This window comes from Rana temporaria, chromosome 7 (assembly GCF_905171775.1).
Source record: "Rana temporaria chromosome 7, aRanTem1.1, whole genome shotgun sequence".
Taxonomy (NCBI): Eukaryota; Metazoa; Chordata; class Amphibia; order Anura; family Ranidae; genus Rana; species Rana temporaria.
The window spans coordinates 45,114,925-45,141,239 of NC_053495.1; the positions used below are offsets into that span (position 1 = coordinate 45,114,925).

At 41.1% G+C, this 26,315-nt stretch overlaps 1 protein-coding gene across 5 annotated transcripts in view; it reads left to right on the plus strand.

Annotated features, from left to right (window-relative positions):
* Positions 1-26,315, plus strand: part of PHF2 (PHD finger protein 2) — a 369,384-nt gene that overhangs the window by 318,541 nt on the left and 24,528 nt on the right. For 4 of the 5 annotated variants that reach the window (XM_040359305.1, XM_040359302.1, XM_040359304.1 and 1 more), the window contains 2 exons: positions 5,036-5,319; positions 20,205-20,300. In XM_040359305.1, the coding sequence (XP_040215239.1) occupies positions 5,036-5,319; positions 20,205-20,300 (380 nt within the window). The remainder of the gene's footprint in view (positions 1-5,035; positions 5,320-20,204; positions 20,301-26,315) is intronic. The other variant, XM_040359307.1, reaches the window with a different exon arrangement.

A 26,315-nucleotide genomic window follows, 5' to 3' on the forward strand; every position in this document is an offset into this window, starting at 1 on the left:
TATTGTCTGGGGGACCTACGGCCGGGGAGCACTGATTTTTCAAATCCGGGCACCCCTTGCATAGACTCCCATGTTACACGGTAATTTCTCCGGTAACTTTGGGGACTCGTACTGGCCGGTAAATGGTGCCCTGGACCTGGAACTTGGCACACATGCATCTCCATTTCTCCTCTACAACTGTGCAAAAATTGTTGTCTGGAGGGCGGCTGGGGAGCACCGATTTTTCAAAGCCGGTCACCCCTTCCATAGACTCCCATGTTAAACGTCAGTCTAGTCATGGGCACAGTGAGGCATGGACACAGTGAGGCATGCAGATGGACACCCTAGGCTTATACTCAAGTCAATACGTTTTCCCATTTTTTTGTGGTAAAATTAGGTGCTTCGGCTTATACTCGAATATATACGGTGTGTGTGTGTGTGTGTGTGTATATATATATATATATATATATATATATATATATATATATATAAAACTAGGTACCCACTCACCCCCCAAAATAGTTACATGCCAAATGTGGCATGTAAGTGGGTGAGTAATCCTTAAAGCGGTAGTTCCACTTATGGGTGGAACTCCGCTTTAAGTTTTAGGACTGTTAACACTTGTATATTTTCATGCAATAATACACATGAAATTTGCTGCATGAAAAAGTATTTTAATAGTTATCCAAATCTTTGCTATGTGACTGGTTCACATTTGTGTGCTGCAGTCTATGGTAAGTTTTTACTGAGAAACCAAAAGGGCTCATGCACACCTATGCATGTGGGTTACTGTGCATTTAGCTGGTGGGAATAGGCCCCCAGTTTTTTATAGAGTGGAGAACAGTTTAAACTCTTGTAAATTGCTGTCTTTCTTGAAGCTTTATCTTCATTTCCTGTTCCAGAGACACAACAGGAAGTGATTGAACATTTCTCCAGAGTGATTGGAAATTTCCACCAAGTTGTCACTAAAACACTATGAGAAGATTTCTCCTTACCCAGGGATTATCCATCAACTGTACCATTTAAATATAGAATTGTTTATCCTGTTAAGTGCATCCTGGGTGAATCCCCCCAACAGACACACAGCAATAAAAAATCTGACCGGGTTTTCAAGTTTCCCACTGTATCAAAAACGGAAAAAAATAGTTTTGTCAACATCTTCAGACTTGCAAAAGTATATGTCTTGCTAATAACAGATACCACAAGATGCTTGCAGATACCCCTTATTTCTGCATTGTATTAGGAAATAAGATGGACTCTCAAACAGCAATACAGACAAATACAATTGATTATCCTAATCATACTGTACAGGACACAGGTTGAGTATACATTGACTTGTAGGCTCTTACCTTCAGATGATTGGACAAATAGTATGGCACAGCTAGAGCTCCCATCAAATTTGTATTTGAGATGAGCCAATGGGAAAAGTATTCCAGCCAATCCAGAAAGAAAAGGCAGTATCATTGTAATGACAGACTGAACAGAGGCACTATTGAAAGTAAAGTCTACTTTACATACAGTTTTCACAGCTGCTATCTATGGTTTGCTAGAGAGCTGTGACCCAAAAAGGGGGCAAAGAAGAGCTTAGGTGCACAGGTTAAATGAGCCACCTAGACCCCTTCCTTGCATGATACATTTAAAGCAGCTTTCCATCTGTAGCCTTAATTGTCCACTTGCTGGATTATTACGATTAGCAAAGATTGCTTCTCTCAGATCTCCTTTTCACAAAAAGCACAAATGATGTAGAAGAGCTAGATATTCTTTTCATCTTGTTACCACTAAAATCTATTAGACCTATCATATTTAGGAAGATCCCAAACCTTGAGATGAGTCACAAAAACAAAAGTCCAATCATCCTTGGAGCTGCTTGGGATGGATGCGGAGTTGAGAGAGAGATCCTCTGCTAGTTCTCGTTCGTCGACAAGCAGCAGGGTTTTCCATATAATTTCTGTGGATGGAATATCCCTTTAATTCAGTGCAGAATGTATTTAGTTAGGAGCTCCTAGATAAGCCACATAATCTAATAGCATCTGCTTGGATATATCACTTCTGAAAATTAATTTGTACGGTACTTAAAAGTTGATTATCAGGTAATTTGGTTGTAAATCTCTCTTAAGTGTGGACTAAATCCATGCAATTAGTTTGCAGGATTATCACAATCAAAACCGATATTAATTAGATCTAGGCTACCTTTATTCTTAAGTGGTGTGTGGGAAGCAGCTTACCTCCACTCTTCCAACATTTCATCCTGCATGCATGAACATACTCATCATTTTACAACAAGAGTTATATACTGTCAGAGAGTCTACAGATGAGCTTTTTCTCTGGGGCTTTCTAACGTAGGGGATCAGTCATGATGTTACAATGTTGCTATTATCACAGGTTCTTGACAACCGTATAGCCACTTACATTCTTATAGGTGAGCTAATAACCCACAGCAGGCTGTAGCCACCTAGTAGTTGCATTAGGAAAATGGTTGTGCAGCAAATGTCTTATACTTGGTCCACATATTTCATCCCTGATAAGTTTGCATGAGACTCTGGTTGCTTGGCTGTCATACCGATTCCCTAGCTTCCATGCTTTGTGAGTCACATTGCAAACATGCAGATCAGGAACATAGTACACATTTATTTGGGGGTCACTAATTCAGATATATAGAAGTCACTGCAGAAACAGAGACCAAGTGGTCCATCAAGTCTGCCCATGTTTTTTTTATTTCTCCTTTATACATGTTTTAGTTTTTTAGTGTAGAGCAGTGGTCTCCAAACTACGGCCCAGTGGCCAGATGTGGCCCTTTGCTTGGCCTAATCCTTGGAGCACTTTTTCTTCCTACCAAGACGAGACAATTCTGCAAACTGACATCAACTATGGTGTACTATTTCTCCTACTGACACCTACAATGTGGTACTATTCCTCCCAATGAAACCAACGATGGGGCAATGTTTACTCCCACTGATGCCAAGAAAAATTTCCACCCCCAATGGCCACAGTCTGGCCCCCCTAAAGTCTGATGGACAATAAACTGGCCCTATGTTTCGAAAGTTTGGAGACCCCTGGAGTATAGATCTATGTTTGTCCCAAGCATGTTTGAAGCATTTACTATTGACTGACTCACTACCTCTGACTTCTGTGATTAGTTTTGAACTTTCCCCCAAATTTCAGCGTACTAGTTTTCAAATAAATATTTAAAAGATAAATACAAATAATAAGCACTAGCTCATACTTAAACCAGAATTTTAATTTGCAATTCAGTACTTAGCTGGTCAAATGCAGCCCAATTAAGTACTTCGCCTTCCATATTGCCATCTTCTATCTTCTCTGAATTAACTGCTCTTTCTAATGCATGCACTGATCCTCTGAAACATTCTGTCTTGATATTGCTTTAATTAAACTTCAGGCAATGTGAGGACATTAAGCGCATTTGACTTCTGCCTATCACCAATTGTGCAATGTTTTTAGTGTTAGACGTTAGATTAATGCATTCATTAGTACCGTATATACTCGAGTATAAGCTGACCCGAGTATAAGCCAAGGCCCCTAATTTTACCACAAAAAAATGGGAAAACGTATTGACTCAAGTATAAGCCTAGGGTGAGAAATGCAGCCTCACCAGCGCCTATAAACGCAGCTTTACCAGCACCCATAAATTCAGCCTCACCAGGGAGGGGGGACCCCTTGGTACACACACACACACATCAGTGTGATTGGCAGATCAGTCTTCATACACACATTATATCTATATACATTTGCATGCCATAATGCAATCTCAGTGAAAGTGTTTCGTTTTACTCACCAGGGGACGGTCTGGGGCTCTGCGAAGAACAAACAATTTTCAAAATCTGCCTGCCTCGATGCCTCCTCCAGGCAGACTCCATCTGTCACCAAGCCCGGACCGCAGCCGGCCCCGCTGGCAGGTGCTATAGCACAGCACTTAAGTAACTCCACTGACCGACGCTGCCATTGTTCAGGACAGGCCTGAGGGAGAGCGGCCTCCACGACAAGGGGGGCAGGACTAGGAATCGCATGAACGCAGGGTACGGGCACTGGGCAGAGAGGCAGAGGCACTGGCTGGCTGTAGGACTGTCACGGTCAGACAGGACAGGACAGGTTGGATGGGACAACTTCAATCACTGACTGGTGCCTGGTGGTGATGCAACCACATTGTGAGACTGGGATAGACAGGTCACCGAATCACTGATAATCAGAGGCACGCAGTGGCAAGGGATGTCATGTTTCCTCCATTCATCGGCAGTCGGACACAGTCCTCCGCCGCTGCTGCACCTCTCCTCTGAAACTTTGTAAGGCCCTGACTTGAGTATAAGCTGAGGGGTCATTTTCAGCACAAAAAAATGTGCTGAAAAACTTGGCTTATACTCGAGTATATACGGTACTTGCTTCTATACTCATCATTGTGTTATCAGTGTTACTATTTTCTTACAAGGCATTTCATTGCATCAGTAACATACTGTATGTGACATGGGGGGGGGGGGGGGCAGAGGACCTGGATACAAAGTCATTCAAGAGATTTTGGTTTAAGCCTGGGTTCACACTATAGCGAACACAGATATTGCATGTGATTCACACCCGCACTGTGGTGCTGATCGCATGCGATGTCGGTGCAATGCGAGTTCAGCCATACAGTTGTTTGGGTAAACTCGCATTGCATTTGCACAAAAAAGGTGCAGGGACTTTTTTTCCCCCGCACTGGAATTGAATCGAATCGGACTTCCTGTCCGAATCCATAGTTCGCACTGCGAACTGTGAACCGTTCTGGGGGTGTCATTAACATTGTATTGACTTCGGCAGCGGTTCGCAGAGGGCAGTGTGAACTGCCTGCGGAAGAGATGCGATGCAAGAACTGGCGCTGGAATCACGCTGGTTTCTGCATCGCTACAGTGTGAACCTAGGCTAAAGGGCAAGAGTTGCATCAAGCCACATTTATTTTTTTGTTTTTTGTTCTTTTAAGTCAAATTGCAAGTGTTTTTTATAGGATCATATTATTGGTTCTAAAAAAGGATAATGTGCTAGTTTTAATGCTTGGTATGTTGTTCCACAGTCAGCCACCTGCATCTCCAAGCACACAAGAAGCAATACAGGGCATGTTGTCAATGGCTAACTTGCCTTCAGACTCCTGTCTACAAACATCATGGAGCACAAACCAAGCAAAAAACAATTCCATATCAGCTCAGAACTCAAAGAAATCAAGCAGCAACAACAGCAACAACAAATGTGCAAGCAAAAGGCCCAGTAAGAAAGTAACAAAGAACAGTAGTATCACCATGGATGACTATGAGGAGGAGCAAGATAACCTGGGAGCATGTTTTAAAGACTCTGACTATGGTAAGGACCAATGTTAAATGTGTTTGATTATAGTGGAGCATAACTAAACCTTTAAAATGCAGACAGTTGGAGATAAGTACTTCTGAAGTATTGTGTCTAGGCATGGCATAGTAGAGGGCTAACTATGACAAGTCCAAAAGGCTGACGGGTATTTGAGAGGATTAGTCTGAAACCCTGAGGCCATTACTGTATATACAGTATGTACACATTTGAACACTCTGAAGTGCACTGAGACAGATGAGGTGGAAGTGATTTGCACACAATTATGCACATAGCATAGGGCAAGCCCATTCACTTGAGTGTCACCTTAAAAGAAGCCATACAACAATTGTGGCAGAATCTCTTTGTGTTTGGTGGCAATGGCACCCAAATGCGTGTTGCGAGTTGATCAGCGTTCACCTCTCAATTTGGAATCGTGGACAGAACCATGACATTACTGACCGTGATTAAAAATCTCGAAGTGTAAATGGAGCCTTAAAGAATATGACTGCGCTTCATAATACAACTCTAAAATAAGGGAGTGCTCTCTGTTGACACTTGAAGGACCAGCAAACATGCATTTTTACAAGAGCCATGCATGCCTGATATGTAAAATACAAAACGATTTATTTTCCAACCTATTCTAGTTTTGTAAAAGTCCCCAATCCGTTTGTTATAGCTCTTTTTTTTTAATGATGTCATCATGGTAAACTATGATGATTGAACATGTTGGCACTTGTGCCAGGAGATATATTTGATGTTCTTGTACTGGGTTACTGCATGTGTAATTTTATTGATATTTAGTGTAGAGAACATGGTAAAGTATACCGTAACAACTGATAGGAAACCAACTTTTTATCTTTCCAAACGTTGTTACTGATGGCTAAATTCTGATTGGTGTGGGTGTCTGACTATGCACCCTTTCTTTTTGTCCTATTTATCTGTACATGTGATGATTATAAAGTTGGTAAACCTTTAATTAAATGCAACAGGAGTCACTGAAAGCGGAACTAAACCAAATCATTTAACAGTTTCAAAAAACAGTTGTATTCCTTGTATGCTTTTTTTTTTTCTTTAAATTTTTTAAGAGAGAAAGGCAGATTCCAAATAGAAAAATATATACAAAATAGGAAGCATACAAAGGATCCAGTAGCAGTAAAGTAAAAATACAACAGATTAAAGCCAGAGGAGTCAAAAAGAGGGCCAATGCTGGCCGGTAAATTGCAGGAGATCATAACAAATACCATCCACAATAGTCAACAAAGAAATCATGAGAAATCATCCCCTAAAGGTAAGAGCCTGGCATGTTAGGATGCAATTCCAGAAAATACTCCCGAAATGGGGTAAACTCTGTATAAATCCGAAACATAGTAGAAAACTGACCAATTTTTTACAGGTAAGTAGAAAAACAGATGGCAAAGAAGTAGAGAGAGGAAAAAAAGAAAACAAGGGGGAGGAGAAATAAGAAAAAGAAAGGGGGGGGTGAAGAGGGCAGTAGTAGATTGCAAGTCAGTTAGTCTGCTACGAGATGTAAGGGCATCATCACTCATTAGGATTTACTTTATGAGAGCCTTCCCTGCCTCAGAATAGATAAACATGTTCCACAATGTCCAGGCATGGGTGTAGGTCTCTCGTTTCTGCCGGTCAAAACCAGGTCCTCCATCTGATTTAACTGTTGCAGAGTATGATGGATAAGTGCAGCGGAGTCTAATTCAGATCAGACATATTCTGTAGTAACAGGAACTGGCTTGTTTATTGAAACATCATCACACAGACAAAGATGTCTCTCTGCCTCATGGTGAGAACACACACAGATTACAAGCAGGAAAAAAGAAACCAACAAGTACATCATTGTGATACAGAAAGCACAACATATCATAAAGAACACAGTCTATCATATCAATGCTCACTAGCGACATCTTGTGTCCTTTATCTAAACTGCATCGGATATATATTCTAAGCTAAGTTTGTTGCATATATCCAACACCCCTTCTCAACAAACTGAGGCTTAGTCCATTAAACCTATCTTCTTCGTAAGCTTTGAATGTCTTTCGGCGGTCAGAGGCTTTGTAAGGATGTCTGCTGTCATTTCCTCTGTTGGGCAATAAAGTAACTCAAGAAGACCTTGCTCTTGAAGATCCCTAAGAAAGTGAAACTTCACATCAATGTGCTTGGTTCTTGAATTAACTCCTTCCATATGTGCAAGTCCAATGCATCCTTGATTGTCCTCATAGATTTCTGTTGGTCCCAACTGTGGTTGACCTAAATCTGTTAATAGCTGTCTCAGCCATATAACTTCTTTGCTTGCTTCCGCTGCAGCAATGTATTCTGCTTCAGTAGATGACAGTGAAACAGTGAGTTGCTTCTTACTAGTCCAACTGATGGCGCCTCCTGACAGGAAAAATAAGTAACCACTGGTAGATTTTCTGTCATTGGTGTCTCCTGCCCAGTCAGCATCCACATATCCTGTTAAGGTGCTTTCATCGCTTGCTGGTAACTTGAGCTTGTAGTGCAAAGTCCCTTTAAGATAGCGAATGATTCGCTTTACAGCATTCCAGTCCTTTTGATTTGGTATTGAAACCTTTCTGCATAGGATTCCAACTGTTGCTGCAATGTCAGGCCTTGTAGCTGTGGTAAGGTACAGCAATTTCCCTATTGCTTTCCTGTATTGAGTATTAGTTGGTAATGGGTTATCTTGACATTTCATCTCCTTTAGGTAGTTGGTTTCCATGGGAGATTTCACTGGTTTGGCGTCTTCCATTCCAAAAGTTTCAATTATTTCTTGTATTTTGTGTCTTTGATTCAGAAGAAAGCTGCCATCTTCCTCTCTTTCGATCTGGATGCCGAGGTAATTCTTTATATTGCCGAGGTCCTTGGTGTCAAAGTGCCGATTTAGTTTTTCAAGTATTTCTGCTTCATCCCCTTCTTGCTCAAAACAAATCAGAATATCATCCACATAAATAAGCAAATAGATCCATCTGTTTACCAATTTCTTTGTGTATAAGCAGGGGTCTGCTTTGCTCCTTTGAAAGTTTTGATCTGTAAGCACTTCATTTATTTTTATATTCCACGCTCTGGCGGCTTGCTTTAGGCCATATATGCTCCTGCGAAGTTTGCATACTAGGTCTGACCTTTGTTCATCTTCGAATCCTGGCGGCTGTTCCATGTAGATTTCTTCTGTTAAATCGCCATGTAGAAACGCGGTTTTCACATCAAAATGTTTCACTTGCATTTTCCTTGTGACGGCTACTGTCAGTAAAGTCCGTATTGTAGTGTGCTTGACTACTGGTGCAAACGTCTCATCGTAGTCCTCTCCATACTTTTGAGAATAGCCTTTGGCTACTAGCCTTGCTTTGTATCGTTCAATTGTGCCATCTGCATTGTATTTCACTTTAAAAGTCCATTTACAGCCTATGGCTTTCCTTCCGGGTGGTAGTTCTGTAAGTGTCCATGTTTTAGTGTCATGCATGGATTTTATCTCTTCCTCAGCAGCCTTTATCCATTTAGTTGCTTCTTGTTCTGAAAGTTGAGATATGTCTTCCCATTTTACAGGTTCGTTGATACTGGTAGTACTTGCTTTGTATGAGAGACGTATAGGTGGTTTGCCTTTGTTTTCTCTTGTTGACCGTCTCATTTTTGTGTCTGAGCCTTCTTGTGTCTGCTCTTCAGTACTGGTTGAGTCTACACTCACTTCAACTGTTTGTTCAGAAGTTACAGAGATGGGCTGGTCAATGTCAGTTTTCTCTTGAATTCTTGCTTCTACTGTTGTCATTACATTGTCTCTTAAACCTTCAACAAAAGTTACGCTGTTGCTAATGGTAACCTTGGCTGTTTTGGGATCTAGGATTCTGTAACCTTTGACATTGTCACTGTATCCAACGAAGATACCTTCAAATGCTCTGTTTTGGAGCTTGGTGCGTTTTTCTTCAGGTATGTAGACAAATGCTTTGCATCCAAAAACTCTTAGATGTTTTACACTTGGTTTCTCATTGTGCCATAGTTCATATGGGGTTTTCTCCACTGTTCTGGAAAGAAGTCTGTTCTGCAAATATGTAGCTGTCATTACTGCCTCACCCCAGTATTTTTGTGGTAGTCCAGAATCTGTCAGCATACATCTGATCATTTCGGTCAGGGTTCTATTCTTTCTTTCAGCTACTCCATTTTGTTCTGGTGTATATGGAACGGTCTTTTGATGTTCTATTCCATGCCTTTTTAAGTATTCTTGTATCTTACCTCCTGTGAATTCACCTCCATTATCGCTCCGGAGTATGAGAGGTTTCCTCTGAAACTTGTTACTTGTCTTTGTTACATAGTCTTGTAATTTGTCGAAAACTTCACTCTTGTGTTGCATTAGGTAGGTGACTGTATATCTTGAATAGTCGTCTATGAAAGTCACTATGTACCTGTTGCCTCCAGATGTTGGTGGGTTTAGGGGACCACACACGTCACTGTGAACTAAGTCAAGTGGTCTTGAGGCTCTCTTTTGACTGACTTTGGGAAGTGTTGCTCTTGTAGCTTTGGATTTGATGCAACACTCACATTTGACAGTGACTGGACAAGGGGATATTATCAGATCCCTTGTCAGATTCCTCCTCTGTAGTTCCTGTATGCATTCTGGGTGTCTGTGACCTAGACGTCTGTGCCATTTATGTATACAGTCATTGTGCTTGTGTGTACATAGTCTCACCTTTTCTTTCACTGTGTCGAGATGATATAGATGATCATCCAGCTTGGCACTTGCTATTGTCTGTTTGCCGTTTAGAATGGAACACTTGTCACCTTGGAATTTCACAGTGAGTCCTCTGGCTGTTAGACGCTTCACAGATAAGAGTCCTCCTTCTAGATTAGGAACATAAAGTACATCTTTCACTGGTATGGTTAAATTGTGTCCTGTATCATCAGGGCATACAAGGGTTCCGTGCCCACATCCTTCTGCATGTATCTTGCTTCCATCTGCAAGGTAAATAGTTTCTTTGTTGTTCGGATCAAGTTCTGTGAAGAAACTTCTATCACTCGTCATGTGACTGGTTGCCCCTGAATCGATGCACCAGTCTTGGCATTTACTGTTGCCTGTAGCCTTAAATGTGGCATTCCAGTTGCCTTCCCTCGGGTCATGGATTGTGGTTTTGACCTTTTGTTTAGCATAAGAGGGACGTTGTCTCATTTGCTCTGCTCTCCATATAGTACAGTCTTTCTTTATGTGTCCCTGTTTGTGGCATCTGAAACACACTCTGGTTTCTTTTCTGTGTAATCTTGCGTCTGTAGCTTTAAGAGCGGTACTGGTGTCGGTTTCTGTGGAGTCATGCATTAATTCCTTTCTTCTCTGATACTCATCTATGAGCCTGGTTTTAACAAATGCTACCGTCAAATCTGTTTCGGCTCGTGTCTCCAGTGCATTTATCAATGCAGTGTATGTATCAGGTAAACTGCATAACAACATGGCTGCAATGTGACTGTCTGTCATGTTCTCCCCGATTGATCTGAGTTGCGCAATCACTTCCAGCATTGCGTTTATATGCTCCTGCATGTCCTGTTCTTTGCCAAGTCTCATTTTGTAAAGTTTCCGCAGCATAAACAGCTTGTTGTTTAAACTGGGTCTTTCATGCAGTCTTTTCAGTACATTCCACATGCCTTTCGCTGTGTCCTCATTGCGAATATGAATGAGCTGATCATCTTCTACTAGTAAACTTATTGTGGCACGTGCTTGTCTGTTTTTCTTGTCCCAGTCCTGATTATTATCCTGTTGTCTGTCTGTAGTGGTAACCTCCCACAAGTCATCTCTGGATAACAGCATTTCCATTTTAAACTTCCATAGCTGGTAATTGTCATTATTCAGCTTTGCCACTGAGAGTTTAAGCTCTGAGTTTCCGGCCATTTTATCCCTCCTTTATATATAAACAGTCTTACTTGTCTATAGGAGATGTCACTGGAAAGCTTCTTTATGTCGATCTCCGCATCAGCCACGCTGTCTTCCGTTCAGGCTTTTGTTCTGCTTAGGCCGCACCTGGTCATAAGACTTTATCCGGACTCTGGGCCCATAACCTGTTGCAGAGTATGATGGATAAGTGCAGCGGAGTCTAATTCAGATCAGACATATTCTGTAGTAACAGGAACTGGCTTGTTTATTGAAACATCATCACACAGACAAAGATGTCTCTCTGCCTCATGGTGAGAACACACACAGATTACAAGCAGGAAAAAAGAAACCAACAAGTACATCATTGTGATACAGAAAGCACAACATATCATAAAGAACACAGTCTATCATATCAATGCTCACTAGCGACATCTTGTGTCCTTTATCTAAACTGCATCGGATATATATTCTAAGCTAAGTTTGTTGCATATATCCAACATTAACTCCTCCAACTTCCTTGATGAACGGAGGCTGTGTCTGTTTCCAAATGAGGGAAATGCAGGCTTTTGCCTCATTTAACAGATGGTGAAGAATAGATTTTTTGTATACTTTGGCATGGAATTGTGGAAGCATGCAACAAAAAGAAAGCCGCATCCTCAGGGACCTTGTAGTCGGTAAATTTTTGGATGATCCTGCGGACTTCTTTCCAGAAACCCTCCAAATTAGTGCAAGACCAGAAGATATGCCGCAACATCCCACATTGCTCCCGACAACGCCAGCACAGAGCAGAGGTGCCCAGGAAATACCTATGAAGAAGAGCTGGGGTGCGGTACCAGCGAGTAAGAATCTTAAAATTGTTTTCCTGCATTTTCGTGCAGATGAAGATTTCAAGGTGAATCTAGTTATATTGGTTCGCTGCATCTTTGAAAATGTTCTATCCACGTCTAATACCCATTTATTCAAAGAGGGCATTAGGAAGTCCTCAGGAGGTGTGACCAGAAGGGTGTATATTACCAAAAGCGCGTGATGAAGCAGGCCTCTTGCCGAGCAGTACTCTTTAAGCTTAGTCAGTGTGCGGCAAAGGGGCAAGTAGAGACCGTAGAAAATTACGTATTTGTGATGCTTTCCAGAAATCTACATAAAAAGGGCCATTTCGCTTAATCAGAGCCTGTAATGAAGGCCAGGCACTTGATGTTGAAAAGTGCAAAGCCTGATAATGCCCCGACTCCGTCAACGAGCTGATGGCATCCTCTCTGAGGCCCAGGATAAAACGTGAGTTACCCAAAATGGGAAACAGCGGGGACTCCGGAGAAGAAATAAGCCAAAAAAACACAGTCGTAGGCTCAATAAGCGGATGTTTTTTAAGAGAGGGAGGGAGATCTTTAAAACACAATGGAGTTGCTAGTGCTTTAAACCAAACTGTCAAACCACCAAATGGCTGGAGTCGTAACTGATCACATATGCAGTGTCATGGCAGCTGCAAATCAAGCATAGGCTAAAATGGCAGCTTCCTTGGCCGAAAAGGATAGGAGGGTTTAGTTCCGCTTTAAGTAAAGCTTCAGTTATATTTTTGTGTTCTAATAGCCTCTTAACCTACGGAGATCTGTTATGCAAATACCAACTCAAGCTAGTACATTGACGCTTTGGCTCAATGTCTTGTTCAACTGTTGGTAACTAATTCTAACTCTCTGAGAGATGGGCCAAAATTAAAGTTTAGGCATAGAAAAGGGGGCCCAAGGCTCCAGCTGGTAGTAATGCAAAAGGCCTCCCCAGAATTTCACTGCTCCTAAAGCACCATGAAGAAAGGTTAAAGCTGAACTCCAAACACCTAATTACAGATAAGCAATACAATAAAGTAAAGGATTTAAAATTCCTGCTTATCCAGCTCTGAGATTTAAACAGAACTTGTTCACAGTCAAGCCATACATATAACAGCACTTACTCAATTCACATTTTAAACTGTTTAATGAATACAGTGGTGTTATCTCGCCTTCCCTTAGCTTGCTAACTGGTGGAAACTTCGAAAGAATGGACAGCCGCACTCCAAAAAACTCTTGAGCTGTCTTTATTGTAAAATCAATGGTAAAATGCACTACAAAAGGCAGCAAAAATAGGGAAAACAGCCTACGTGTTTCACACTGGATCAGTGCTTAAAGCGGAGCTCCACCCTAATTACAACAGTACTTCAATTAGACTTGCGCTATCTAAAATGCTAAAAACTGATGTTTTGATTTTCTAAATATGTACAGTACCTGTACATTGCTGAGGCTTCCGGTCTGTATCGTTGCAGGAATTTTACGGGCATTGCGTCACTTCCTGTTCGATGCAGTGCACTCTGGGAGCTTCTCTCCATAGCTCCCTGTCTTCACTGCGCAGCCGTGATATCAAATATTGCGCTATTTCTTAAGCAGGAAGTGACGAGCGAGATAAGGCTGTGTTTGAGGAGGCTGTGTCACAACGGGCGGTAACTTTTACTTCCTAGCCTTGCCGTTGTCATAGCAACACAGACGCTCCCGCCTTTCCTCCCCGATGCTCGTGCGCATGCGCGAGATCGAGCGGTGGATGCTGGGACATCAGCATCCACCCGAACAAGGAAGTGCCTGCTTGTGGGCTTATGCCCACAGTTAAAATGGCAAAGCAACAGAACGGGGAATATAAGTACATATTTTGCACAGAATGGCAGCGGAGCGGCCGCGGAAAACAAAAAACGTGAGTTAAAACAATAACTGGCATTAACCATTTAAATAGCTCTTGCGTGGAAGATCCGCTTTAATCATGGCTTAGTGTAGGCTGTTTTCCCTATTTTTGCTGCCCTTTGTAGTGCTCTTTACCATTGATTTTACAATAAAGACAACTCAAGAGTTTTTTTGGAGTGCGGCTGTCCATTCTTCCGAAGCTTCCACCATTTGCCTTGTGCATTGCCGGCACCCTTGGTTTCCTGAGAGGTTCTTGATTGCCTAGTATACCCACCTGGAGCGGTGACTCCCTTCCCTAGCTTGCTAACTGGATGTTGAAGGAGGAACAGCAGACTGATAAGGTCAACTCCCTGCTGTTTCCTCCTATCAGCATTTTACTTGTTGGCACACTTGCATGCAACTTACCTGCAGGGGGCTACACAATGCTGTTGCCATGTCAAATTCTGTTACTTATACGGGTTACATTTAAAAGAATACATTTAATAACTTGATGAATACAGACCTGCTCTATGTTACCTCTTTATATCTGACTGCAGTTCAGCTTTAAACTGCCTGCAGGTAATCTGGGGTGTCTGTTCTTCCATTCAAGTGGCAGTTTGCTAATCTAGCAATCACTACAGGTCTGCTTTAAATACCTCTTATCTTTAGTGATGTATAATAGCTGGGGCACATTTAAAAAAATATTGCTTTCTTTTTTTGGGGGTGAAAATAAGAGATAATTTGAAGATTTGTAAGTGTTGTGTTTGTGTGTGGTGACAGAGAAGATTTGCAAAACCGGTACAGCAATATTTTGTAAATCTAATTACTTGGCGCATTCAGGGAAAGTAATGCATGAAATAGAGACATTACATTCTAAATGTTTTCGCAAACAGGTTCAGTAATTTGATTTGCTGTCTACAGTTATGATCATAATAAGAGCACTTTAGAAGTGCTCGATGCAAATGTAGCGCCTGCTATTTTAATAAATACATCATGATAGATTAAAGTAGGAAAAAGGATTTGTATCCCAGTAAAGAACGCCACATGACTTTATATAGTTATGGCAAATCTAGTCTTATACCTATATCTTATCTATTTATTGACGTTGGCTGTCCGTATAATACAGAAATACTGTCTTCCACTCCAGTAATTTCAGCTTGGTATTTTAAAGTATCTGATTAGAAGAAATAGTTGAACCTTTAACCCCTACCAAGTATAGGATGTACTACTTTAATATGTATATTTAGGATCAGGATGCATATATACTGCAAATTATATTTGTTTTTTTGAAAGAGTGCATTCCCCATATGCAGAGAAGATTGGCCAATCTACACAGTACGGAGCAGAGGCAGAGATGCCAGTTACATTAGTTGCCAGCAGTGAGTTGATGACAACAGTTATTGGCAGATATTCACTGTGAATATAACCTGGCAATGAAAAAACAAATCAAGCCGTAAAAGTAAAAATCGACTGCGCACAAAAACAACTTGTAAGTGTGGCAGTTAAAGTGGATGTAAAGCCACTCTCATCCTTTCTAAACTACTGCCATAGTGCTGATCTATAAGGATTCAGATGTCTCCTGCATGTATCCTTACCTGTCAAATGTTTCCCCTCTGTCTGTTATAAGAACTGAAAAACTGCAGATTCTGTGGGTGGATCAGTTGTCTGAAGCTCCGTGGGTGGAGTTGTGATGTCAGTAGACTCCCCGCCCTCCTCTACACTCCCCTTGTCAACATGCATTTTTTCCTATGTATTCCTTACACTGAATTCTGCTATGATCACTAAAATCCAGTCAAAATCCAAAAAAGTAACCACATGACTTCAGAAAAGGAGTGGGGGCGGGAATTAAAAAATTAATGCCTGTCTCCAGGCTAGTGCATGAGATATGTAAATAACCTGTCACTCACAGCAAGGGGGTGGAACGGACTAATGTTTTTCTCTGTAAGTCCATTTTATTTCACTAAACAATAAAAGAGAATTGCTCAGAGCTGGATTAACTCTGTGTGGCAAGACTGGGCACATATGATAGGAAATCGTATACTCTACCCGGCGGTGATCGCACCCGCCGGGCACACGCACGGGAGTGGCCTGCGCGAGAGCCGACATATAGCTACGGGCTCTCGCGCAGGGGAGCCGACCTGCTGCCGTAAAATGACGGCGGCTGGTCGGAAAGTAGTTAAAGAGCCCCCACTTCTCTGATTTCTTTGTTGAGGAGCGATAATTCCCAGAATAATGTTTGCATCTCACACTTCCAGGGTTGTTGGATGTCTTTTCCCCCAGCCTCATGCTGTGTGGTTCTATCTTCTGACCCGTATGTCACCATGGACACATTAGTGACATATCGGTCCACAGAAGAAATCATAGGACCAGAAAATCTGTCATGAAAAATAGTTGAAATTGTCATGTTCAGATTCATGCTGCCCTTTTGTCTACAGTTTTTTGACAAGGGAATGGGTTGGGATTCTGGCACCAAAGTCCGTATGCCTGCAGGTGCCTGTGGCATGAACTGAGCTCTACACTTCACAGATGCAGTACATGTGGGGTTTTGCTAACCAATCTGATTCCTCAATACGGGGAGCCCAGGCCATCGTGCAAACACTATCTCAGGGGGTATTTGTGTTCATGCAGGTGATGAATAATGTGTGTGTATCAAGCCAAAAAAGAATGGTGTATGAGAGGGTACCAAAACACACTAATAAAACAACTAAAAGTCTAAAAAAAAGTCCAGGGAATGTGATGTGTGCGCATGCCTAGGTCTGTGAATAGTGGTATCAGACATGCAACAATAAGCAGTCTGAAGATGTAGGTACTATCAAACCTTTACATTGTTTTCAAAAAGTTTATTTTCAATTAAAGCAATTGATAATATGGGTTTAGACAGGCCTTTTACGATAATGCCACTGAGACAACAATCTTGATCCACAAATCACAGGGACACCTTGGGTATTCATACATGCAGGTCGGGTTTGTGGCGTGTAATATGTGAAAACTGCAGTCTGATATTCCATATTTTGTTCAATATTTTCCTTCTTTCTAGATAGGGAAGAAATATTTCTAAGCAAAGTGTAACGTTGTTAAGGTGCTGTCAAGCTTAAAGGTGGCCACATATATCTCCTTTATCTTTGTGGGTGCCATGGGAAGCCCAGTCCAATCCTGAGGCATTACATCCCCAACCCTTTCCATTGTGCAGGGCTTTGAGCCCCTCTACCCAGCAGAAAGATTACCATTACAAAAGATGTTTGCCAGAGCACCAAACTTTCCAAAGTGGTATCTGGTGTTTTGCATATTCAGGGGCTCCTAGGGTACTTGGGGAAAATAGTTAAACATTAGTGTAGGCACCTCTTTGGATAGCGTTGAGAGGTTAGAACACTTAACAGTTTTTATTGCTGTCTATGCCCGTGCTGGGGGGGCTAGATTTATCCTAGTGACCATTGTCATCAGGACTGAAAGTAAGGTAAATTCTAAAAGTTGTTACTGAAACAGGGCTAGAGGGGACTTCTTCCAATAGGGATGCTTGTTACGGTGATACCTTTCTTTAGAGCAGGGGTCTCCAAACTACGGCCCTCTAGCTGTTGCGAAACTACACGTCACATGAGGCATTGTAAAACTCGACATTCACAGACATGACTAGGCATGACTAGGCATGATGGGAATTGTAGTTTGGGCCATAGTTTGGAGACCCCTGCTTTAGAGATATCTCTTTTCAACTCTTCAGACAAGAAGTGAAGAAAAATCTCCTTAAAGGAAAAGTAGGGCCAAAGTTCTGTTGGCCCTACTTCTATGGATCACATGAGTGCACTTGTTCTGCACTGCTTTGCCCCATTTTCAGCCGAAAATGTGCTAAAGTCTGTTGTCAGTTGTCAGACTTTAGAGTCGGTATCCACTCAGAGGCACACATCAGCAGCTGACTCAGCCTCTCAGCCAGCCGCCCCCCGTCTACCACCACAGCCCAGAGCTCCAGTGAGCCCTGAAGCGGCAGAGTAGAGAGTCAATGATTGTCACTCACTGAAGACCGAGAACTGAGCGATCAATGGTCTTTAATCGCTCAGTTCGCAGTGTAGAGCTGGCATCTGTGATGCAGTCATCTAGGTGAGTATGTATGCTTTTTGTTTTTTGTTTTTTTTAATTTTGAACCTCTCTTTTAATGGGACACAGACAACAAAAAACATGATGGGGTTTTTTACTATTCTGCTTTAAAAAAAAAACTTTAACCTTTATAAAGTAATTCTAAGAATGTTTTGATTAACTGAAGGTCAGAATATTAGCATCGAAGAAATCCCTGCCCTTGATCAAACAACATCTTGTCATATTGTGCAGTATTTATGGTGTGTCCTTGAAGGGTTTTCTTTACTGGTATCGTGTATCATGAAAAATATGTTTTTAATCATGAAAACGTCTAAGCATTCATTATGAGATAACAATACCATTTTGCACTTCTGTGTTTTTGTTTTGTTGCAACTTCATTCATTTCCATTACATAAATGCATAATTATGTTTTCTTAGAGAATACACAAAATAGTTAAGCCTAGCGCTCTCTTTATCTGTAGCAAGCTGCATGGCGATTGCATTATGTGTCCTCTTTTGTGCTTACTCGGATATCCGGATGTCCTGTTATGCTGCACACCTCAGATGAGCTGGGTTATTTTACAGACATTTATGTGTATACTGTACATATTGGAGGCCTGAATAGGTCTTGGGGGAAGATATTTTTCCTAAACACAGCGTATTTTTAGGCAACAGGCTCATTTGAAGGAGACTGTAGAAAGCTTTTTGTTTTTCTCAGCTCTACAGCAAATCTAAAATACAGCATAATTTGTGTCAGACTTCAAATCAAAATCACATCACAATCTACATTTCTGTCTGTAACACTTTAAAATTGGATAACCTGCATTTTATTTTTTGATATGCTATTTGTTTTACATGTCATATTCTTTATTTAAAGTGAAAAAAACAAAACACAACTGATGATGGGTATAGAGCGCAGGTAACTACAGCTGCCTTTAGTAGCCCATAATGCTAGGCTGTTCTGGTTGTTTTCAAACTCCTTTTTGCCCCCATATGTTTTTACTGGTCCATCACTATTATGTATTGCCCCATTGGCCAAAAGGAATGTGTTGGAGGTCTGAGGCAATTGATCAACTCCAACAAGAAAATGGCGGAAGTTTGCTGGTTCAGAATGGCCCATGGTTTGGGTGTGCTTCAAGTATGTGCAGGCACCCAAAGCAACCTGCACTTTATACCCGCTAGGAGCTTTATTTTAAAAAAAATTTAAGTTATGCCGTGTACACACGATCAGAAATTCTGACAAGAAAACCGTGGATTTTTTTCAGACGGAATTTTGGCTCAAACTTGTGTTGCATACACACGGTCACACAAATGTTGTCTGAAATTCCGACTGCCAGGAATGCAGTGACGTACAACACTACAACAAGCCGAGAAAATGAAGTTAGAGCATGCATGTTTTTTTTGTGCATCGGAATTACATACAGACAATCTGAATTTCCGACAATGAACTTTCCCCGTCGGAAAATTTGAGAACCAGCTCTCAAATTTTTTCTGTCGGAAATTCCAACAGAAAAAGTCAGATGGGGCCTACACACCGTCGGAATTTCCGACCAAAAAGCTCCAACCGTGTGTACGCGGCATGAGAGAGGTACTTTAGTGAACTCTAGCTTCAACTGTTCTGTTGTAACGGATACTACTCAAGGTTTCTGTTGCAGTGGGTAGGAATAATTGTCCCCCCCCCCCCCCAGAATTAAAACATTTCAGAATACAAATCTGAATTGGCATTTCTTTGTAAGTTACTAATTTAGTTTCAAATACAGTGAATGTATACATTTCCCATTTTTCTTTTTTAATTATGAGATGCTTGATATCAAATCTTGTGTTTGCAAGAAGCTATTCTTTCATCTTTTTTATATCACAAATTGTGGTAAGCTACCAAACATACTTTTTTTTGATATAATATGTTTTTAGCTCATTTAAAAAAATTAAGTTAAAATTTAGGTTTTCCGACCTTTTAAGTTGTCTCAACTGAGGTGTGCAAAATAGCATGGTGTATAAAAAAAGTGAGATTTAGCGTAGTCCCATAGCTGAATAATTGGTGTCCTAATTAATATCACCCACCTATGACTGACAACATTGGAGAAAGCTAAGCTTATTACAGTGCTTATAATATAGGGCACTGCAAAATGCAATATAAATGTTCCAAGTGCAAACACCTATAGAAACCATTTTACTGTTAAACAGATGAAATCTGAATTGCGGTTATTTGCTCTGGGTTACTGTACCTTGCACATTGCTCTTTACGTAGCCCAAGTTTGCAGTGGAGATTTCACAGTACACTCCAATAACACTGATCTCTGTTTGTATAGTTTACCCATCTCTCGAGTCAGATGAAGATAACCCTGTGTTCAAATCTCGATCAAGGAAAAGAAAATGTTCTGATGATGCTCCATATAGCCCCACAGGTGAGCATGCATCTACTATGATCCTCCTGCAATATAGACTCCCAAGTCCTCTGTTATTCTATCTGATACAGCAGTATTTTTTCAGTTTAAAAAAAATAAAACTATAAGCACACTGCTCTACTAACTAGTTTATTAAGGGTCTGAGTCATAGCAATAATGTCAGAGCAACATTATTCTTCTATATATATATTTCTGTTTTTTGCCAGCCATAGGAAGGATTTCATGTCATCATTCCATCACATTATGTCATTGGTAAAGCTGACTACATTATTTTTTTAATCATATACTAACAATCTGGTCACAACTGAAAAAATGCTGCTGAGCTGTGGGTTGGATAGAGATGTTGGAGAATTAGCAAAAAAATTACTTCCCGGAGACGTCATGGGATTTCTGATGAGGCCAAGGTCATGGTATAAGAAAATTCATTGAAATTCTGATCCCTCGCACAGTGTTCCAGCAAATAGGAACTCCTTGTAAGTAATGATCTTTTTTTGGGCACTGAGAAACAATAAGGATATGAACCACCATAGTTGAAACATCCACTAATGTTGGTTCATTCATGCTATTGGGACCATAAAGAACTCTGTCGCTATAATTCAAACTTACTTTATATAGAGCTGATTTTTTATTTTCTAAGCCCTAGGTAACCTCATACCTATTATCCTTACTACAGTTAAATGTGTGTGCATACTGTACAGTAGGACCCAACTATCCTGCTGTTTTTTTTATTATGGGTAGAAACGCATAAGTACTGTGCAAAAGTTTTAGACTGATGTAAAGAAATGCTGTAAAGTCAGAACATTTTCAAAAATATATATTTTAATTGTTTATTTGTGATAATTTACAAAAAACTGAAGAAAAATCATCTAAATCAAATCAATATTTGGTGTGATTACCCAAACCAGCATCAATTCTTACACTTGCACACTTTGTACACTTGCACAAAGTCAGGGCTTTTGTAGGATTAGAGTCAATTGTATGATTAACCAATTATACTAAGCAGGTGCCAATGATCATCAATTTCATATGTAGGTTGAAATACAGTCATTATTTAAACAGAAACAGCTGTGTATAAGGCTTAAAACTGGGTGAGGAACAGGCACACTCTGCTACTAAGGTGAGGTCGTGGAAGACAGTTTCATGTCACAGGTCATACACCATGGCAACACAGCAACAAGAAACAAGATAGTTACTACTAGGGTTGTCTCGATACCACTTTTTTAAGACCGAGTACAAGTACAAGTACTCACCGATACCGATTACCGATACTTTATTTAATGTAATGTGACATCTATACAGGGTGATCGGTGCTTGTAACTCCCACACTGCACCGATCACCGCTGACTGTTTTTGTATTTTCCTCCAGTCCCTTTCCGTTCTGATTCGTGTCGCCCTCCGTGCTCTGTGTCCCCCTCCGTTCTGCTCCGTGCCCCCCTCAGTACTTCGTGTCCCTATCTGTTTTGCTCTATATCTCCATGTTTATTTTATTTTTTTTCTTTTGTTTTTTACAATGATTTCTTTTTAGGGGGGGGGGGGGTTGTGTCAGTGTGTTTTTAATTAAAATGTTTATTTTTTCCAATTAATTTTTTTATTATTTATTGCAATTTTTTATTTTATCAGCCTTGTTGGGGGCTTTGGTGAGATATCAGGGGTCTTAACAGACAGCTGACATCTCCCCTTTGAGACAGAGAAAGGGACTGAGGATAGAGATTTCCCAGTCCCTTTCTCAGCATCACTGAAAATGAATGGAGAGAAGACAGCGGCTCCTCTCCATTCATAAACTGAGACATCGTAATCACAGGTTATGATGTTTCAGTTATGTGAATGGACAGTGATCACTGACTCTGTTCATTCACAAAAGAAAGGAGCCGGGTTTACCGGCTCATACCTCCGCTCTCCATCCTGACAGATCGAGGACAGAGGGGGCGGAGGAGGACACGGAGGGGTGAACGGAGCAGAACGGAGGGGGACATAGAGCAGAAGAGAGGGGGACACGGAGCAGAACGGAGAGTGACACGGAGAACGGAGGGCGACACGGAGCAGAACGGAAAGGGACTGGAGGAGTATACAAGGACAGTCAGCGGTGATCGGTGCGGTGGGGGAGTTACAAGCACTGATCACCCTGTATAGATTTCACTAAAGCAGCTGAAGGGGGGGGGGAAGCGGCTGTCGATCTTTATTGAAATATATACAGGGTGATCAGTGTTTGTAACTCCCCCACCGCACCGATCACTGCTGACTGTCCAGGTATCAGGTGAAGCATCGGAGCATTTGCCCAGTACTGCTCGGTATCGGTACCGAAACTAGTATCGGTATCGGGACAACCCTAGTTACTACATCAGCAATTTCTCTCCCAGGCAAAGATTTCAAAGCAGACTGTGATTTCAAGATCTGTTGTTCAAGCTTCTTTGAAGAAGCACAAACACAGTGGTCAGCCAAGGAAACTTAATGCAGCAGATAAATGACGCATCATGCCTACATCCCTTCGACATTGGAAGATGTCCAGCAGTGCCCTCAGCACAGAACTAGGGGAAACCAGTGGGAACCAGGTACTCCAAACTATTGTCTGGAGAAGTTTGGCCAAAAGTAGTCTTCATAGAACTATGCACAAAAACATAGGAACTAGGGTGCAGAAAATGGCAGCAGGTGGTCTGTAATGAGGAGTCAAAATATGAAATATTTGGCAGTAGCAGGAGGCAGTTTGTTCGTCAAAGAGTTGGAAAGCAGTACAATAATGAGTGTCTGCAGGCAATAGTTGAAGCATAGTGAAGGTTCTTGCAAGTTTGGGGCTGCATTTCTGAAAATTGGAGTTGGAGCTGGTCAGGATCAATGGTGTTCTCAATGCAGAGAAATACAGACAGATACTTATCCATCATGCCATACCATCATGGAGGCTTGTGATTGGCCCGAAATGTATTCTGACAAAAACACTAAGGGCCAGATTCTCAAAGGCGTTACGACGGCGCAACACCATTAGCGCCGTCGTAACTCCTCATCTGGCCCCCGGTATCTATGCGACTGATTCTTAGAATCAGTTGCGCATAGATACCCATTAGATCTGACATGCGTAAGGCTGTTACGCTGTCAGATCTTAAAAGTATTTTTTTTCCCGCCGCTAGGTGTCGCATCGTCGTTTTCCCCGTCGTCTATGCAAATGAGGTAAGTACGCGAGATTCCCAAACCTACGCGCGTCCGACGATGAGAATTTACGTTGTTTCCGTAGCGTACGCGACGCGTAAGGTTGCCCCTGCTATTAGCAGGGGCAACCAATGTTAACTATGGCCGTCGTTCCCGCGTCGAAGTTTAAAAAAAATACGTTGTTTGCGTAAGATGTCCGTGAATGGTGCTGGACGCCATTTACGTAAACGTCTAAGCAAATGACGTCGGGGCGACGTCATTTAGCGCAATGCACGTCGGGTAATTTACCAGACGGAGCATGCGCAGTACGCTCGGCGCGGGAGCGCGCCTAATTTAAATGGTGCCCGCCCCATTTGAATTGGGCGGGCTTGCGCCGAGCGAATTAACGATACACCGCCGCAAGTTTACAGGTAAGTGTTCTGAGAATCAGGATGTAAACCTGCGGCGGTGTAGCGTACAGCACTTACATTACGCTGCCCAGGAGCAACGTTAATGTATGAGAATCTGGCCCTAAACATACAGCCAATGCCATTAAAAAATATCTTCAGCATGAGGAAGAACAAGGAGTTCACATGAAGAAACAGAAGGATTTGAGGCAGCTTCCATTCACAGAAGATCTGTGGTTAGTTCTCCAAGATGTTTGGAACAGCCTACCTGCCAAGTTCTTTTAAAAACTATGTGCAAGTGAAGAACTGATGCTGTTTTGAAAGTAAAGGTTGATCATACCAAATATTGATTTGGATTTGGATATTTGGATTTCTCTTCTGTCAATTTAGGGTCCATGCACACCAGGCCTCTGGCAGAAAAAGCGGCAGAAAAATGATCATAGTAGCTTGTATTGCACTAGAGTTTAGGAGAGTTTGTGGAGTTTTGCTTTTATAAGCATTGTTTTCCCCAAAACATTTCCTCCTTCTTCTACCTGAAAACTCTCAAAAACACATTTGTGAAGGGTTTTTTTTCTGCCTCTAAACTTTCCTCTTGAAATATGCCTATAAATGCCCTATATTACATGGACACATAGGATATTACTGAGCTGCTCCTACAGGCAGAAGGAAAAAATGCAAAATTCATGTAGAAGCAGCATTTTTTTTAAACCCAGTGTACATGGACTCTTACTTTACATCTTGTTCTTTAAAAAAAAAAAAATATATTGACACTTCTATTTCTGAAAGCATTCTTCATTTACAGAGTTTTTTTCACACCTTCCTAAAACTTTTAGACAGATAGCATCCTTTGGAAACTAAATCTAGAACTTTGATAAGATTGGTGCCTCTATAATGGGGGAATTCTTAAAGGGTATCTAAAGCCAAAATCATCTTTTTTTTTTAGTTTTGTTTGAAATGGTGACGCTTTAGAACCTCTGTCAAGTTTTTATTGCTGTGTGTTCCCACTAGGTTGAGTCACACTTTTTATATGTCTTGGTGAACATTGTCACCTGGACTGAAAGTAAGAGGAAAATCAAAAATTTTAAGCAGAATAGTAATAGAGAGGAGATCGTACAATGGGAACACTTCTGGTGCCCACTTTACAAGATATTCCCTACTTTGTAGAGATATCCTGTCACTGCCTGGTGTGTCTAAAGGACAGAATGTGAAGGGAAGGTCCTCCAGTGGGACAAAAACAGTTAAATAATAATAATTTTTTACTGCTTTATTAACTTGTAGGGCTAAGCAAGAACTATAGAATATATTTATGAATGAGCAGATTGAATCCCTCTCCTATGGAGATGTCCAAAGTTGTTCAGATACTGGAATGGTGTGGTTTCTACTTTAAACACTGTATTTGTTATCTGTTTTGAGTGTATCCCTCTTACACCCAGCTATTTTGATATACCCATCCTAGATTAGTATATAATATATGCTATTTGCAGAGCTTTGTTAAACTGCACAAAAAACGGGTTTCTACACCCCAACTGTAAAAGTTTGGGTCTTGTGGCTTGAGAAGATTTGGTAGCTCACTGGGGCCTAGTCCTTCCCCCTATGGGTATTTTTAAGTAGCTTAGAAGGAATACACATGCTACTTAATGCTGTCTTTGTATTATTCTTTTCACATGTTGCTCTGGTGTCCTCCAAATTATGTATTTTACTCTGTTTATGTTTTTGGCAAAAAATTTAGAAAAATTTGTAAAGTAGCAAATATTCATACAATTGAATGTAAAACCAGACAGTTTTCCAAATACAATACCTAGTTTTGAGGATAACTTCACTTTTAAAAAATAAATAAATAAAATACATGCCCATTTTTGTGTAGGTAATCTAAATGTGCATATACTATTTTTTTTTTTTTTTATTTGGAGCCCGAAAAGCATTGCACTCACGATCAGCAGATCGCTTGTAGTTCTCCCATTCACAGAACTCTGTGAATGGAAACGCTGCACGGCCGCGTTTTTCCTAAATTGTGACAGCGGATTTGGGGAGAAGATCCTTGGCCCACTGTCACAATGGAAGATCAGGAGGGTGTGGTGGCCACGGCAACAATGACATGTTACACATTGTATATGGGTGTAACATGCAAACGTGTTACAAAAGGTAATCTTATCCTTTAACTGAATGGGTGTGACTGCAACACCCCATCCCCAATTGTTACCCTCTTTTTTTCTGCCCCATCATCAATCCATCAGAGACTGGCTGTGTTAAGAGGAATTAGGCTTTATTTGCTGGAAAAACTGGCATTTTGTATGTGAAGTTCCTGTCTTTGAAAGGCGAAGGACCTGCTGCAATCCACCCAAATAGGGTTCTCTTGAAAGTATTTACTTACTTCATTCATGGATCCTCGAAATAAACAACCCATTTTTTATTTTTCCTTGTGGTTTTGTGCTTTTAATATATGTGTGTATTTGATTAATTAAATCTGGACTGTTAAACAAAATTATATCAG